This window comes from Cetorhinus maximus, chromosome 29 (genome assembly GCF_964194155.1).
Source record: "Cetorhinus maximus chromosome 29, sCetMax3.hap1.1, whole genome shotgun sequence".
NCBI lineage: Eukaryota > Metazoa > Chordata > Chondrichthyes > Lamniformes > Cetorhinidae > Cetorhinus > Cetorhinus maximus.
The window spans coordinates 25,534,411-25,552,255 of record NC_135907.1 but is presented as its reverse complement, the minus strand read 5'-3'; the positions used below and the strand labels follow the sequence as shown (position 1 = coordinate 25,552,255).

Below are 17,845 nucleotides of genomic sequence, written 5' to 3'. Positions count from 1 at the left end.
GCTTGAAAATATCAGCTGCAGCTTTTGTGATGCATGACTTGATTTCAGCAACAAGTGACAGATTGCTGTGATTGTGCAGCTTAGATATTTGAAGCTATCAACAATCGCCTGCGTCATGTTGTCAATGATGATAGCTGGCAGTATAGCAATAGCCTGCTCCATGACATCTGTCTTCCTGATGATGATGGTGAAACCAAACTCATTACAGCCTTGAGAGTCTGTCCATTTGCCGCTGCAGCTGTTCTACACTATGAAACATTGACACGGCATCATCAGCGTAGAGCAACTCTAATGAGGACTTGGCATACCTTTGTTTTGGATTTCAGGCAAGCAAGGTTGAACAGCTTTCTGTCAATTCTGCTACGCACCTAAACACCCCTCTGCAGATGACCTGGAAGCATGACAGCAGCAAAGAATATGCCAAAATGTGTCGGTGCCGGAACACAACCCGTTTGACCACACTGCGGACCTAAAGCGTTCCAATGTTGCCCAGTCGTAGCTGACCTTACTAATCATGTTGTCACAGAAAAAGGAGATCAACGAGCTGTTTTGGTGAACAGCAGTTTTCTCCAGCAGCTTAAATAGGTCCCTCTGCACACATGGTCAAAAGGCTTGGTGAGACAGATGAAGGTAATATATAGTGGTCTCCTTTGTTCACGGCATTTCTCTTACAACTGCTAGACTGAGAAGATCATGTCAATTGTAGATCTTCCAATTCTGAAACCACACTGGGATTCGGGATAGATGCAGAGTAGATCTGATAAGGGCATCACAGGCAAATACTTTTCCCATGATGCTCACTTTGTTCTTGTACAGGGTCACAATCTCTGCTTCATGCATATCATGGAGCACTGGCCCATCCCTCCAGCAGAGACAGAGAAGTTTGTGCAGATGCTGCAGTAGCGTGGGTTTCCTATACTTGATGAGTTCAGGCACTATGGCATCAGGATCTGGGCCTTTGCCCATGACGAGTCATTGGCTTTGCTAAGCTCCTCCACTGTGGATTCAATATTCAGGTTTGCCATGACAGGCAAGCTTTCTATGGTGTTCTCCCTATGGAGTACGACTAAACATAGTGGTCCACCCACGGCTACAACTGTTTATCAGTCAGCGATGACCCTCCCATGCCCTTATTTTCAATGGAGCCATTGTCTTTGCTGATGAACCTGTTGCCTTTTTGATCCCTTCCTACATACCCCTGATATTCCCTGTGTCGAAGGACATCTGGATATTCTGGCAGACTTGTAACCAGTAGGCACTGATACACTGCCTAGCAGTCTGTTGGACTTTACCTCAAGCAGCTATTAGTTCATTCAGAATTTTCTCACTCTGATCTCTTTTGAAATTAATAAGAGCAGACTGCTTGGCGTCAATGACAGGTTCCAACACAATGATATTAGTCAGCCTTGAACCCGTCAGCATTTTTGCACTCTTGCTTCCCATAAGTTGAGTGCAGTATTGTAGATGGTGTTTCAAAATATGTTCCATTTTGATTCTGCACTCTGTGGAAATGCCAGAGAGTATTCAGGTCACGGAATTGTTGGTTTTTATCTAGGTAGGCAAATGACTGACATTGATACAAGAACGGCATTTCTGCTTTGAATGAAAAAGTTTCAAGGGTTGCATCCTCACCCTAGTGCACACCAAGGAGTGGTCTGTATCACAGTCAGCGCTGTGGTAGCTGTGTTGAGAATGCTGTTCCCATCTGGTGGTGATCAGGTCCAGCTGGTGCCAGTGCCCTGATCTTCAATGTCTCCAGGGCACCTTGTGGTATAGTTTGTGTTGTGTTGGTTACACAAAGCTCATGGTAGCAGCAAGACTCAAGTAGTCTATGTACCGTTCTCATTTATCTTCCCCAGGCCATGATGTCCGAGTCAGGAGGGCCATGCCTCATGATCCACACCCACTCTTGCACTGAAATCCCGCGGTAGGTAAAGATGTTCTCACAGAGTCCCTATCACAAAAATGCTCCCCCACTGACACTTCTACCATTTGCCCGACTTCGTTCCCTAAAATTACGTCCAGCACTGCCCCCTCTTGTAGGACTTTCTATGTGCTGGCTTAAAAAGCTCTCCTGGATGCATTTAAAGAATTCCGCCCCCTCTAAGCCTTTCACACTTCATCTATTCCAGTTAATACGGGGGAAGTTGAAATCCCCTACTATTATTACCCTATTAATTTTTACACGTCTCTGAGATTTGCCTACATATCTGCCCTTCTATTGCTCTCTGATTGTTTGGCAGTCTATAGTAAACTCCCAGCAATGTGATTTCCTCCTTTTTGTTTTTAAATTCAACCCATATGGCTCATTTGAGGAACCTTAAGATATCATCCCTCGTTATTGCAGTAATTGACTCCTTGATCAATATTGTGATAGTACCTCATCTTTTACACCCCTCCCCCCACCGTCTCGCCTGAAAATTCTATACCCCGGAATATTGAGCTGCCAGTCTTGCCCCTCCCTCAACCACGTCTCCGTGATAGCAATGATGTGACTGTGTTAATCAACACTCTCAACTCATCTGACTTAGGGATTCTGCTGATAGCAGTATCAAGTTCCTCACAGAACTGGTCTCTCACCTCTGTACTGGAGCACCGTATTGGAGCACAGATAAGGTTAGGGTTAATTGGCCCTGTTTGAGTTGAGGGGCAGATAAAAAGAACAAGTTCTTGAGGGGGGTTCTATCATTGAGAGTAGTGATCCCCTACTGCGAAGCCTACACCTTGCTCATGCATTTCCTCTGAACTCTTCTCCTGCCAGATTAATGTGAAGGCTGCAGTGGGACTTGACAGTCTCAAAGTCATCATTGCTTGCCATGCCACTGGGTAAAGATTGCCAACCCACCAAAATTGTGCAGTTGTCGACTGCACACCTCATGTTAAAAGGTGGCACGTGCAGTCCTTTGCCTAGGACAGCAAAAAGCCCTACAGTGATGGATGAGTGGCATTGGAGACAGGGCTGTGAACATGGAATCTATAATCACAAATCTGCAAATAGGCGGTAGATGCCTGATGGTCATTGAGCTCTTGGATTTGGGACAAAAGTAGCTCCCCAGCAGCAGCTTTTAGGGTCCTTCTTAATGGATGTATGGACAGGTGCAGGAAACTGGCAACATGGTCTCTTATTTCCACCAGGATTCTGAGATTGTAATTAAAGAATAGTTGCAGTAAGAGACAGGGATATGAAGGGACTTGTGCTTCTTGGGGATATAGGAGAAGGGCAGGAAAGTAAAGTTGGTGTAGAAATTCAGACAAGATCTTATTGAGATCGTTCAGGCTCGAAGGGTCATATGGCCTTGTCCTGCTCCTATTTGTTATGTTTTCCATGGACATTTCAAGAATGAAGTACACTTTGTAGCACACTCAGAGGCCAAAGACAAAATTGCTACAAAGAAGGCCTAGTTTTAAGTAAGTATTATATCTTCCAAGCCTGATCAACTTAATGAGGTCGCTGAAATCCTTCTGGTGTTCCTTTCATATCGATGGGAGTGTTAGAAGTGGCAGTTACTGGCATGGCTACCTCATGCCATTGGGCCAACATTACAGCCTTTGTGGGACTCCTCCCTGTCATTCTGAAAATCTGGTTCCTCCTCTACTGCAATCTGACAGCAAGACCTCCACTATGCCTCTGGCATTTTGAGGCTCTCTTCCCTGAAAAACGTAAATGCGAGATTTTCTTGTTTTCCAACTTGACTTAGGAACAAAGTGATTGCACAACAATTTGCAGTTACTGTAGCCACTTCAATGCTGCAGCAGCACCTGAATTTCTTCCTCCCAGAGGGGTGACTACCAATAGATGGTGCCAACAGCTCACCTCAATTAGTGGGAACAGGCCAGAAAGAAAGGTTGGGCAGCAGTCACAATTTATTTTTAAGTCTTTGGACCACATACACATATTTACTCAGTCAGTTTCTAAAATAAAGCTTTCACAAAAAACAAAATTGTGACATTAAGCAGGAGTTCTCAACTGGAGGTCCTCGAGAAAGTCTCAAGGGGTCCACCAGCTTATAGGTAAAACTAGTACTTTCTTTATTGCCATTACAAAATACAGCAGAACCCATTCTCAAATCAGCACAGCCCCACACTGCACCGGCCATATAGTGAGGCTACTGAGAAGTGGAAGGTGGTTATGAGGTTATAAATTAATGTGTGATGGTGAAATACGAACCTGGAGACAGACAGCAACGCATGGGGTTAGTCCTAGAAACTTACCTAGGGAAAGGCTGCAACTTCTAGGCAAATCCCAGTTCCCCTCAAACGTGAGATATGTTGACAATTAACCGGATGAATTTCACCCCAGCTTTTCTGCCCCTAAACTCCATCCTCCCATTGATTCAGCCCCTGCCATAGGCTCTGCCTTCCCTCGTCCAGGGTCTAGCTCTGCTGGGGTCACTATTTAGCCACCTGCAGGTAACCACTCTAATAACCCTTGAGACAGAGAACAGGCCCATCAATTCATCATGTAGCACCTCCCAAGAACTAGGAATGAATGTGGTGCAAGTTCACAATATGACTTATCAAAGCATCCCCTTTAAAGGGAGGTAAAAACCAAATTACTGCAACAGTGCACATACTGGAAAACAGGTCATTACACAGCTACGAAGAGCAGGCAACATTTCTTCAGAAGGGGTTGAGATTTCGAATGCTTTGCTCATCCATGTGAGGTATCTGATGATATGTTTGCCCATTTAGGTGAGGGCTAGGGTATTTTTAATATATTCTGATTCTTGGGACATGGACAAGGCTGGCATTTATGCTCATCCCTGGTTCATGAGTATTTATTATATGCTAAAAATTCGGAAATTAATGGCTTCTCAAGCAATGTCATGCATTTTTTACTTCATCTAAGATAACTTACAACGAACTGGAAAAATGATTGTATTTACAAAGTAACTACTAGATATGAGTAATTTTTTTATTCCACCGTCAGCTTCAAAACAACAAAACCCACAGAGCGATGATACAGAACTTCCTTCATCAAGTTCAACCATAAGGGCCAGAGAACGCTGAGGAAGTGGAGGTGTGAGTTAAAACATAAAGCCACTATTAACACTGGAAAATTAAGGAAATGTGATGACAGCTACTTGAATTTAGGTTTAGTCTGTACTGGAAGTGGAGATATACCTCAACCACAGTGCATAATTTCTATACAAGCATTGTCGAATGAATCTTTGAAACCCGCTAAATTAGGGACACTTAATTGCTAAGCATGTAATATAGAAGGACAAGCAATGTTTGTTTTTTGTAATTGCATAACTGTTTTTATACTTATACTTTATAATTATACAAGAAAAAAATACTTGTGTTCCAGGGTCTGCGGAAGGGGGCCTCAGCCTCAAGAGGCAAAAAGCTTGAGAATCCCTGACGTAGTAGTGTACTGAGTACACAGTAATGTTCTATTACATCTACTGGCCAGAATGATCCACAGACACTTCTACTTGTTCACTACTAAACTGGCTGGCTTCATTGTTGCTAATTTTAAGTCCAATAGTTGCACAGATACTTACAGGTTTCCTCTGTTTACATCACCTCCATACCCTTCCAGTTGCCCTGAAGTTGTATCAGGTTTCTTATCTGGGAAAAAACATTGTTTTTTTAAATTAGTTAATAGCCAGTAACCATTAAACACAAGGGTTAATTCCATAATCCCATAATTCTAGAGGAGAAGGCCACACTCAAAGGAAAATAAGTCAAAAATAGAAAATGGTAGCCGTGATCCTCCAACCTATTCTTCCTGTGAACACAGCTAAGAGCTGGGAATGCATAACTAACTTATATAGTAATTTCAGAAAGTTCAACATTTCCAATATTGTTGCCACAGGTATCTGTTACCTTGCTTCAATATTATGCACAGAGCCTTTATTTGGCCAATGGGAATAAACCCCTAAAACTGAAAATGTTAACTTCATTACCCTGTCTTCACCAATTAACATTTAAAGATTGGTACAACATTATACAAACCTGTCGGTAAAATGCAAATGTTTTCAAAGCATGTAGCCTCTTCATTATTTCCAGTGGAGAATCTAGAGAGATTATATTTTTAATAGTCAAGTCACCAACTCCTTTATATTTTAAACACTGGAAATCTAAACCACCCTTACTATCTAAAATCTCTAAAACCAAGTCTCAGCATAAACGACCTTCCTAATCAACATGGTTCATTATCACTAAGAAATACATTTAACAGGTATTATTTTATTTCCTATCACCTCAACTAGTTTTTTCTTTTGGGAATAATGGGGTTGCTCGAAAGACCCAGATCTCTAGCCATGTGCTCAAAGGCTACTGGAGTGAGAAGGCAGGCGCTAAAATGTATTTGGACGTAAATCAGTCCTTCCTTTACACAAAGGCTTCCTGCTCTATTACTCTCATTGGTGGCAGTGTAAAATGCCCAAGAAGTCACTTCACAGTTAGCTGTAGTCCATTTTGTCCACTGTAAGGAACATCTAAAAGGGGCTATATGTGTATAGTTGCTGTGGACGCATCACCAAAGCACTTCAGACAATAACAACTTGCGTTTATAAAGCATCTTTAATGTAGATAACTGCCCAAGAAAAGACACAGAGTCAAAGGAGACACTGAAAGGATGACCAAAAGTTTGTAAAAAAGATAGGTGTTTACAAGATAGGTGTTTACAAGAATGGTTCCAGGGGTGAGAAACTTCAGCTACAAAGATAGATTGGAGAGGCTGGGACTGTTCTCCTTGGAGAGAAGAAAGCTAAGGGGAGATTTGATAGAGATGTTCAAAATCATGAGAGGGCTGGACAGAGTAGGTAGGGAGAAGCTGTACCCACTCGTAAAAGAATCAAGAACGAGAGGACACAGGTGTAAAATGATTTGCAAAAGAAGCAAATGTGACGTGAGAAAAAACTTCTTCACACGAGTGGTTCAGGTCTGGAATGCACTGCCTGAATTGTGGTGGAGGCAGGTTCAATCGAGGCATTCAAGAGAGCATTAGATGATTGTTTGAATAGAAACTGTGTGCAGAGATACAGGGGAAAAGGCAGGGCAATGGCACAAGGTCATAAAGCTCATTTGGAGAGCTGGTACAGGCAGGATGGGCTGAATGGCCTCCTTCTGTAATTCTGTGCAATGTGCGTCTTGGCTTTTCTTTTACCAGAAACTAATTAACTTTTGGAGTAGGATTCTTGCTGATGCAGTACAAGGAGACTCTCAGTAAATGTTCAAAAGGAGCCAGATAAGTTGCCAGAGGAATCTCAAATTGCTGTATAGAAAAAGTAGGTGGGATTTTAGGTAACATATCTTGTGGTCACGGTTATCTCCTGGAACTCACTGGAGACTGAAGTCAATGCAGCATAAAATCAGGAGGGTTGTAAATCAAGCATCTCACTCAAAACCACTTCTTGCCAGGCAACTTCGATTGAAATCAGGGCTTCAGTTTCCCAGGCACAACAAAGAGAAAAAGGAACAGAGATCCTTTAGGTCAAGTCTCCTTCATCAATGCCTGGAATCGGAACAGTCCCAATGTAAAGATGAGAAGAAAAATGAGGCCCACTTCATTTCCCTCCTCAGCCAACCATTGACCACCTCAGCAGAGGGGTACCTGTAGAAAGGAAACATTAGTGCTTTTTTCTGCAAGGGTTCTGGTGCCAGTCTGAAGATTTTGGCAGGCATGGATTTCTCATTTTTAAAACCCCCCTCCCAACCACTTTGCGGGTCCAAGGACCTTCTAGATGCTGCTTTCCATGCAAATGGCCTGGGACAGGAAAACTACGTTCTAACAAGCACTGCACAACTCAAATAAACTGCAACTGTCAAGCACCCAGCTGAGGGTGCCAAAAGAGAATCTACTCTTACATTTTAATTCCTTCTTTCATTCATTGGGATGAATTAAAATTCAGATTAAACTCAGAAGTCACTGCATGTCAGGAATGTTAAACTTCATTACAATTATACCATTATCAAAGCTTCTAACTTTATATAACCTATATACACAGTCTATGGTAGTTACCCTTCCTGTCTGCATTCAGCAATCCACTGCTTCATGATGTTGTGGAAGGTTCCTAAATTCACAGCAATGTCCCTTTCTTCAGGATTTAGCATTTTGTGCAGTAGTTTTAGCTGCCCTTTCTCACAGCTTTGACCTGTTACATCTTCCAGATATCCGATGATTCTGGATACGTATACTTCCCCTACAGATACAAGAGGGATAGTCAAAGCCAGACTTCATTAACCATTGAAAAACAGCTAGTTTAAAATGCAATCAACTTTTACAATGGACTGTACACAGGAGCATTAGAACAGCCAAGGGTGAAGAACAGTAATGTGTTCCTTCGAAGCCCTTTTCTCTAGCACCCAACTCTTCCCACTTGAACATTTAACTGCATTTTAATTGTTCACTATTGTATTGTATTTGTTTCCACCAAAATATCTGGTGAATTATCAATACATTTATCTCCCTTTGAATAAAGAAATTCTTCTAATATGTATTTCACTCATTCACAATTTCTATTTAGCTTGGATAACTTTGAAGTTGTAATTTGGCTTCACCTTATAGAATTTAGTATTTGAAATGGCTTGATGCCCCTTCAAACCTTTTGCAGTAGGTTGTAGAGCTTGTGCTTTTTTCTTTACTCTTTCATGGGATGTGGGTGTCACTGGCAAGACCAGCGTTTGTTGCCCATCCCTAATTGCCTTTGAACTGAGTGGTTTGCTAGGCTATTTTAGAGGGCAGTTAAGAGTCAACCACATTGCTGTGGGTCTGGAGTCACATGTAGGCCAGGCCAGGTATGGATGCCCTAAAGGGCATTAGTGAACTAGATGGGTTTTTAACAACAATCAGTGATAGTTTCATGGTCACCATTACTGAGACTACCTTTATATTCCAGATTTATTAACAGAATTCAAATTCTACCAGCTGTCATGGATTTGGAACCCATATCCCCAGAGCATTAGCCTGGGCCTCTGGATTACTAGTCCAGTGACACTACCACTACACCATTATCTTTTTCTCTCAAGGCTCAGCTCCTTTACATTTAGGATTATTTCTGTTGTTCATGCCTGCACCCTCTCTATTTCATGTACCTTTTTATGGTATGTGGCCATAATTGAAAACAATTCCAAAGATAGAATAACCCTTAAATTGTACAGTATAAGCTCTGTAAATCTGCACTAAAGCTTTGGCATTATCTAAATCCCTGATTAGATTACAGCCTAGTAAACACTTCAAGCAAGTAACATGTTACCTTTTCCTTCGATATCACAGGATTCAAATGTGCAATTTAGAACATCTTCCTCTGAGCAGATATTCATGTCAGTTGATTTCTCAATAGAGTCTTTTGCGATAATTTCACACACCAGTTCTGAAAGGACAAGAAAGATGTTTTCTGTCAGAATCACACATTGTCCACGTAGCATTAAGGTAAACAAAATAAAATTGTCTCATTCAGCAAGAATGCTGTTTCAACTATTGATGAAAACTTTATGGCCATGCAATCGGAGCAGGGGATTGGAATTGTAGTTATAGGGGAGAAACCCAAAAGTACTGCAGCATGTTTTTATTTTTAAAATTCTGCAGTTTCCTTCCTGAAATTCAGCCTAATTAACAGGCTGTCTTTTGGGTAATCCTGCAGCACAAAGCAAGGAGGGAAGCTTGGAAGTACTACCAGGGGCAGGGGGAGCGGTGTAGTTAGATGGTGGTCCAGGGAATTGGTCAGTGATGGTAGTCGGAGGCAGGGGCGGGAGCAGTTCAAGGCTAAGATGGGGAGAAAAATGATGAAGGTCAGGTGGGGTGGAGGGGCGAGATGGAGGGGCGAGATGGGGTATGAAACAAAAATTACCCAAGTAGTGCCAAAATTTCTAACATGGTTCTTAAGGTCTGAAATTTGATTTTTTTTAAAGGAAAATTAAATGTTTCTCAAGTAGAAAGAAGGGACAATTAGCACACCTTAACAGGTTTATTTTAAATTGGATTAATTACTTTGTTAGAATAACATGCAAGTACCCACTTAAAGTTATGGAGCTAGAGAAGGACCACTCACAACTATGGCCCTCAGGTTGTATCGAGATGCAGAATAGGTTAATCCAGAGGAAGGACAGCATTAAGAATGAGTTCAAAGGAGTTCTGATGGAAGGGTCATCATCAACCCAAAGCGTTAACTGTTTCTCTCCACTGAGGCTGCCTGACCTGCTAAATATTTCCAGCATTTTATGTTTTTATTAAGAAAGAGTAGTTGGTTCCTGTTTACTTTGAACCTTATTCTAACATAATAGAATTTGCATCGATGCTTAGTTATTCATGGGTTAGTGTCATACAGAAAAGGTGCATTTATTTGGTTCTGATTCATTGAATTAAGTGAGGATTACTGACACAGTCCTATGTTCCTATATAGTTATGCAGAGGAGAAAAGGCTAAGTGAGTGTCAGGTGCTAGGATGGAAACTATAGTGAGAGAATATTTCTTTATTTGTAAGTGGGTGAGAAGGAGTTAAGGCTCTGATGTCAAAGGTAGATAGTATGACACAAAATGATGAAGTTCAGCGATGAAATGTGCTCTACTGCCCTTTGCAGCTGTCATTGAGGACAATGATGCACCATATAATGTTTTGCCTCCATCAAAGTCTGGTTTGCACCCCCCACCCCACCATCCACGAGAATAAACTCTAGGTTTAACTGTAAACTGAAGTGCAGGGCACAGAGAAGCTACACTATGCATCTGCGGCATAAAGTACAGCCACGCCACTTACCTAGGCAGTGAGAGCATCCCTTTAAGACTCCAAATGATTTTTCTTCAATAACCAAACTTGTACATATAGGTGCCTCATTGCAGTGCTCCTCTGTTGCTGACTGGACCACATTTAGTGAGATCATTTTAGATGGGGTCAGGGATAGGTTTCATCATCCACAAACCATCTGCTAACATGTTCTTTTTTGCTGAAGAGGGCCTATCTCACTGCAGCCTGGCTGTGATACCAAAGGTGATTTATACACAGATTTCCTCGAAATGTATCAGTCACCTGCTCAGTTCTTTTCCAAATTGCAGCATGGCTGCACAGGATCATCATCAAAGCATATGGTAAATATGGACTCCTTGCTGTCCTTTAAAGTCCTCGAAAGGGTAGCTGGAAATAATGCCTTAGGGAGGCAGTGAGACTTTTCCAGATTTTTTTCTCAAAATGGCCAGATTCTTTTCTTCAGTTCTTCATCTCTCCCAGGTGATTATGTGAATTGAGGGGATAGTGCAGATTAATGGGGTATGTGGTGGGACTGGTCTTTTTCCATCTGTTAGGAAATAGAGATAGTTTAAGTAAACTATATTTGTATTTGTGGGTGTTAGAAATGGGTTTTAGCTTTAAAGTTTGATTTGTATTTCTGTATGTGTGTGTTAAGATAAGATCTAGTTGAGTTTTAGTTTTACTTTAAAAGGTGCCTGCATTTCTAAAGTGTTTTACAGCTCTTCAAACTAAGTTAAGCAAATACAAGAGTAGGAAAATCTGTGCTGCTGCCTAGCAACAGGGGTCTAGAGAGGCAGGCCCCACCTACACACATACACAGAAAAACTAAAGAAACAGCAATTTTTAGTTCAGTTTGAAGACAGCTGCCTGCCAGGCAAAAGCAACCTAGAAGGGGCAGATAGCCAGTCCAAAGTAAAGTTGATTGAAAGTAGCTGCCAGAGAGAGACTGGAGCAAAAGGGGCAGATAGCAAGTCCCAAGCTAAAGAGGAGAGTCCCCAAATCCAGGGGACTGGAACAGGAGAAAGTTCCAAGAAGACCTTCTAGTCAAAGGAAGGACAGGAACCTGGAAAAGGGCCTGTTAAGTGAAGTTAAAGTGAGGAGCAGAGAAAGGCTCCAAGCTTCAAGCGATAACGGCTTGTGAGGAATCAGAAGGTCCAAAGAGACAACTGAAGGTCTGTAACTCTTTACTATGGGCATGTGAACCAGTGGTGTACTGTTGGCAGCTGAGTCAGTGAGAGAGTGTGAAATGGAAGGAAGCTTGAACGCATGTGGTGACCCAGGGGAGGGGAACATCGGAAGGAGAGCTTGAAACTGTGGAGGTGGACCCTTGCGGAAGGCATCTGAGAGAAAGCAACAGCTTGGGAGAAGGTTCCAAAGCAAGTTATGGCAGAGTAGAGGTTGGAGACCCTATTGTGAAAGGCGGAGTTCAGTGAGACTGGTTGGCTAACGGTGTAACAAGTGACTGGCAGGAGTTGATGAGATCCATAGCACCTGTCTGGGGTGGCATCTGTCACTTGGTTTCAAAGTGTGGTGTGTCTGGCCAGAAGCACAGAATTTTAATGGCACAGAAGGCTATCCGGCCCATCATGTCTGCACCGGCTCTCCAAATGAGCATTATGACCTAGTGCCATTGCCCTGCCTGTTCCCCATACCCCTGCACATTGTTTCTATTCAAATAATCATCTAATGCCCTCTTGAATGCCTCGATTGAACCTGCCTCCAGCACACTTCCAGGGAGTGCATTCCACAACGAACCACTCATTGCGAAAAAGTGTTTTCTCACATCACATTAGCTTCTTTTGCAAATCACTTTAAATCTGTGTGCTCTCATTCTTGATTCTTTTATAAGCAGGAACAGCTTCTCCTTATCTACTCTGTCCAGATCCCTCGTGATTTTGAACATTTCTATCAACTCTCCTCTTAGCCTTCTTCTCTCCAAGGAGAACAGTCCAATATATTTTCGTTACTGAAGTTTCTCATCCCTGGAACCATTCTTGTAAAACCCTTCTGCACAGTCTCCAGTGGGTTCACACCCTTCCTATAAGGTGGCACCCAGAACTGTACACAATACTCCAGCTGCGGTCTAACATGTGTCTTATATAAATTCAGCATAACTTCCTTGCTCTTGTACTCTATGCCCCTATTAATAAACCCCAGGATACTATACTACCTGTGGAGGCGATGGCGCAGTGGTATTGTCACTGGACTACTAATCCAGAGACCCAGGGTAATGCTCTGGGGACCCAGGTTCAAATTGTCACAGCAGATGACGGAATTTGAATTCAATAAAAATCTGGAATTAAAAGTCTGATGATGACCATGAAACCATTGTCGATTGTTGTAAAAACCCATCTGGTTCACTAATGTCCTTTAGAGAAGGAAATCTGCCGTCCTTACCTGGTCTGGCCTACATGTGACTCCAGACGCACAGCAATGTAGTTGACTCTGAAATGGCCGAGCAGGCCACTCAGTTGTAACAAACCGCTACAAAGTCACAAAAAAGGAATGAAACTGGACGGGCCACCCGGCACCAACCTAGACACCGGAAACAACAACAGCAATCTCAGCCCTGTAAACCCTGCAAAGTCTTCCTTGCTAACATCTGGAGGCTAGTGCCAAAATTGAGACAACTGTCTCACAGACTAGTCAAGCAACAGCCTGACATAGTCATCCTCACAGAATCATCCCTTACAGATAAAGTCCCATACACCACCATCACCATCCTTGGGTATGCCTTGTCCAACTCTTAGGACAGACCCAGCAGAGATGGTGGCACAGTGGTATATAGTCAGGAGGGAGTTACCCTGGGAATCTTCGACATCGGCTCCAGACCAAGTCTCACAGCATCAGGTTAAACATGGGCAAGGAAACCTCCTGCTGATTACCACGTACCACCCTCCCTCAGCTGATGAATCAGTGCTTCTCCACAGTGAACACCACTTGGAGGAAGCACTGAGGGTGGCAAGGGCGCAGAATGTACTCTGCGTGAGGGACTTCAATATCCATCAATAAGAGTGGCTCAGTAGCACCACAACAAACTGAGCTGGCCAAGTCCTAAAGGACATTGCTGCTAGACTGGGTCTGTGGCAGGTGGTGAGGAAACCAACAAGAGGGAAAAACATACTTGACCTCATCCTCACCAACCTTACTGTCGCAGATGCATCTGTCCATGATAGTATCAGCAAGATACAGTCAGCACAGTCATTGTGGAGACGAAGTCCCGCCTTCACATTGAGGATACCCTCCATCGTGTTTGTGGCACTACCACCATGCTAAATGGGATAGATTTCAAATGGATCTAGCAAGTCAAGACTGGGCATCCATGAGACGCAGTGGGCCATCAGCAGCAGCAGAATTGTACTCAACCACAATCTGTAACCTCATGGCCCAGCATATCCCCCATTACCATCTACCATTACCATCAAGCCAGGGGATCAACCCTGGTTCAATGAAGAGTGCAGGAGGGCATGCCAGGAGCAACACCAGGCATACCTAAAAATGAAGCGCCAACCTGGTGAAGCTATAACACAGGACTACTTTCGTGTCAAACAGCAAAAGCAGGAAGTGATAGAAAAGGCTAACTGATCCCACAATCAACGGATCAGATCTAAGCTCTACTGTCCTGTCACATCCAGTCGTGAATGGTGGTGGACAATTAAACAACTCACTGAACGAGGAGGATCCACAAATATCCCAATCCTCAATGATGGAGAAGGCCAGCACATCAGTGCAAAAGATAAGCAATTGCTACAATCTTCAGCCAGAAGTGCCAAGTGGATGATCTATCTCGACCTCCTCCGGAGGTCCCCAGCATCACAGGTGCCAGTCTTCAGCCAATTCATTCACTCCACGTGATATCGAGAAATGGCTGGAGGCACTTGTTACTGCAAAGGCTATGGGCCCTGATAATATTCCAGCAATAGTACTGAAGACTTGTGCTCCAGAACTTGCCACGCCCCTAGCCAAGCTGTTCCAAGACAGCTACAACACTGGCATCTACCCGGCTATGTGGAAAATTGCCCAGACATGTCTTGTACACAAAAAGCATGACTAATTCAACCTGGCCAATTTACGCCCCATCAGTCTACTCTCAATCATCAGCAAAGTGATGGAAGGGGTCATCAATAGTGCCATCAAGCGGCACTTGCTTAGCAATACCCTGCTCATTGACGCTCGGTTTGGGTTCCGCCTGAGCCACTCAGCTCCTGACCTCAGTTCAGCCTTGGTTCAAATATCGACAAAAGAACTGAACTCTCGAGGCAAGGTGAGAGTGACTGTCCTTGACATCAAGGCTACATTTGACAGAGTGTGGCATCAAGGAGCCCTAGTAAAGCTGGAGTCAATGGGAAGCAAGGGGGAAACTCTCCGCTGGTTGGAGTCATACCTAACACAAAGGAAGATGGTTGTGGTTCTCGGAAGTCAGTCATCTCAGCTCCAGGATATCACTGCAGGAGTTCTTCAGGGTAGTGTCCTCGGCCCAGCCATCTTCAACTGCTTCACCAATGACCTTCCTTCCACCATAAGGGCAGAAGTGGGAACGTTCGCTGATTGCACAATGTTCAGCACCATTCACAACTCCTCAGATACTGAAGCATGTCCAAGTGCAGCAAGACCTGGACAATATCCAGGCTCAGGCTGACAAGTGGCAAGTAACATTCGAGCCACACCAAGTGTCAGGCAATGACCACCCCCAACAAGAGAGAATCCAACCGTCACCCCTTGATGTTCAATGGCATTACCATCACTGAATCCTCTAGTGTCAACATCCTGGGGGTTACCATTGACCAGAACCTGATCTAGAATAGCCATATAAGTACTGGTGCTACAAGAGCAGGTCAGAAGCTAGGAATCATGTGACGAGTAACTCACCTCCTGACTCCCCAAAGCCTGTCCACCACCTTCAAGGCACAAGTCAGAAGTGTGATGGAATACTCCCCACTTGCCTGGATGAGTGCAGCTCCAACAACATTCAAGAAGCTTGACACTGTCCAGGACAAAGCAGCCCGTTTGATTGGCACCACATCCACAAACATTCACTCTCTCCACCACCAAAGCACAGTAGCAGCAGTGTGTACCATCTACAAGATGCACTGCAGGAATTCACCAAGCCTCCTTCGACAGCACCTTCCAAACCCACGACCACTACCATCTAGAAGGACAAGGGCAGCAGAAGATGGGAACACCACCGCCTGTAAGTTCCCCTGCAAGTCACTCACCATCCTGACTTGGAAATATATTGCCGTTCCTTCACTGTTGCTGGGTCAAAATCCTGGAACTCCCTCCCTAACAGCACTGTGGATGTACCTACACCACATGGACTGCAGTGGTTCAAGAAGGCAGCTCACCACCACCTTCTCAAGGGCAACTAGGGATGGGCAATAAATGCTGGCCAAGCCAGCGAAGTCCACGTCCCGTGAATGAATAAGAAATTTTAAAAATGCTTTATTAACTGCTCTCTCCACCTGCCCTGCCACCTTCAATGATCTTTGCACATATACACCCAGGTCTTTCTGCTCCTGCATCCCCTTCAAAATTTCACCCCTTATTTTATATTGTCTCTCCATGTTCTTCCTACCAAAATGCATCACCTCACACTTCTCCGCATTGAACTTCAAATGCCACCCATCTGCCCACTCCAACAACTTGTCAATGTCCTTTTGAAGTTCTACACTATACTCCTTGCAGTTTACAACACTCCCAAGCTTTGTATCATCAGCAAGCTTTGAAACTGTCCCCTGCACACCAAGATCTAAATCATTTATATCAGGAAAAGCAAGGGTCCCAATGCCAACCGTTGGGGAACTCCACTACAAACCTGTCTCCAGCCTGAAAAATATCAATCGACCATTACCCTCTGCTTCCTATCTTTCAGCTAATTTTGTATCCACGCTACTACTGTCCCTCTCATTCCATAAGCAATAACTTTTCTCACAAGTCTGTTGTGCAGCACTGTAACAAATGCCTTTTGAAAGTCCATGTACACCACATCAACAACATTACCCTTATCGACCTTTTCTGTTACCTCTTCAAAAAACCTCCAGCAAGTTAGTTAAACATGATTTTCCCTTTAGAAATCCATGCTGGTTCTTCCTTATCAACCCATATTTTTCCATGTGACTGCTAATTTTATCCCGAATAATTGTTTCTAGAATCTTGCCCACCACTGAAGTTAAACTGTCTGGTCTGTATTTGTTGGGCTTATCCTTACAACCTTTTTTGAACAAGGGTATAATGTTTGCAATTCTCAAGTCCTCTGGCACCTCCCAAGTCTAGGGAAGGTTGAAAAAATTATAGTCAGTGTCCTTGCAATTTCCACTCTCACTTTCTTCAATATCCTTGAATGCACCTCGTCCGGTCCTGGTGCCTTGTCAACTTTAAGTACTGACAGTCTATTCAACACTTCCTCCTTATCAATTTTGAACCCTTCTAGTGACAGAGTTTCCTCGTCTGCCACCATGGCCTGGGTAGCATCTACCTCCTTGGTAAAGACATATGCGAAGTATTCATTTAACACCTTAGCCTTGGCCCCTTTGTCCATGTGTAAATTCCCTTTTAGGTCCCTAATCGGTCCTATTCCTCCTTTTACCACCCTTTTACTATTCATATGCCTATAGAAGACTTTGGGGTTCCCCTTTATGTTGGCTGCCAGTATTTTCTCATAATCCCTCTTCGCTTCTCAAATATGCTTTCTCACCTCTCCTCTGAACCTTCTGTATTCCTCTTGGTTCTCAATTGTATTTTCTGCCTGACACCTGTCATAAGCACACTTTTTCTTCTTTATCTTAATTTCTATCTTCTTTTTCATCCAGAGAGCTCTGGGTTTGTTTGCCCTATCTTTCCCTTTCAATGGAATATGCCTTGACTTTACCCAAAGCAATTCTTTCTTCAAGGTAGCCCATTGTTCAGCTACAGTTTCTCCCACCAATCTTTCCTTCCAGTCTATCTGGCCCAGCTCCGTTCTTGCCCCATCGAAGTCGGCTCTCGTCCATTCTTACTCTGGATTGTCTATCATCCTTTTCTATCATCATCCTAAAACATACAATACAATGATCACTGTCTCCTAAATGTTCCCCCACTGACACTTGATCTACTTGGCCCAACTCATTTCCAAGAACCAGGTTCAATAAGCAAATAAAAGGTAAGGTCTATCA

General features: G+C 43.4%; 1 protein-coding gene across 1 annotated transcript in view; it reads right to left on the bottom strand.

Annotated features, from left to right (window-relative positions):
• The window catches only part of LOC144669355 (inositol 1,4,5-triphosphate receptor associated 2-like), a 184,654-nt gene that overhangs the window by 139,507 nt on the left and 27,302 nt on the right, over positions 1-17,845 (bottom strand). Inside the window, exons 3-6 of the mRNA XM_078531724.1 lie at positions 9,207-9,323; positions 7,973-8,153; positions 5,962-6,023; positions 5,508-5,574 (exon numbers count right to left, since the gene is read on the bottom strand). Coding sequence (XP_078387850.1) covers positions 5,508-5,574; positions 5,962-6,023; positions 7,973-8,153; positions 9,207-9,273 — 377 coding nt within the window. The 5' untranslated portion in view covers positions 9,274-9,323. The remainder of the gene's footprint in view (positions 1-5,507; positions 5,575-5,961; positions 6,024-7,972; positions 8,154-9,206; positions 9,324-17,845) is intronic.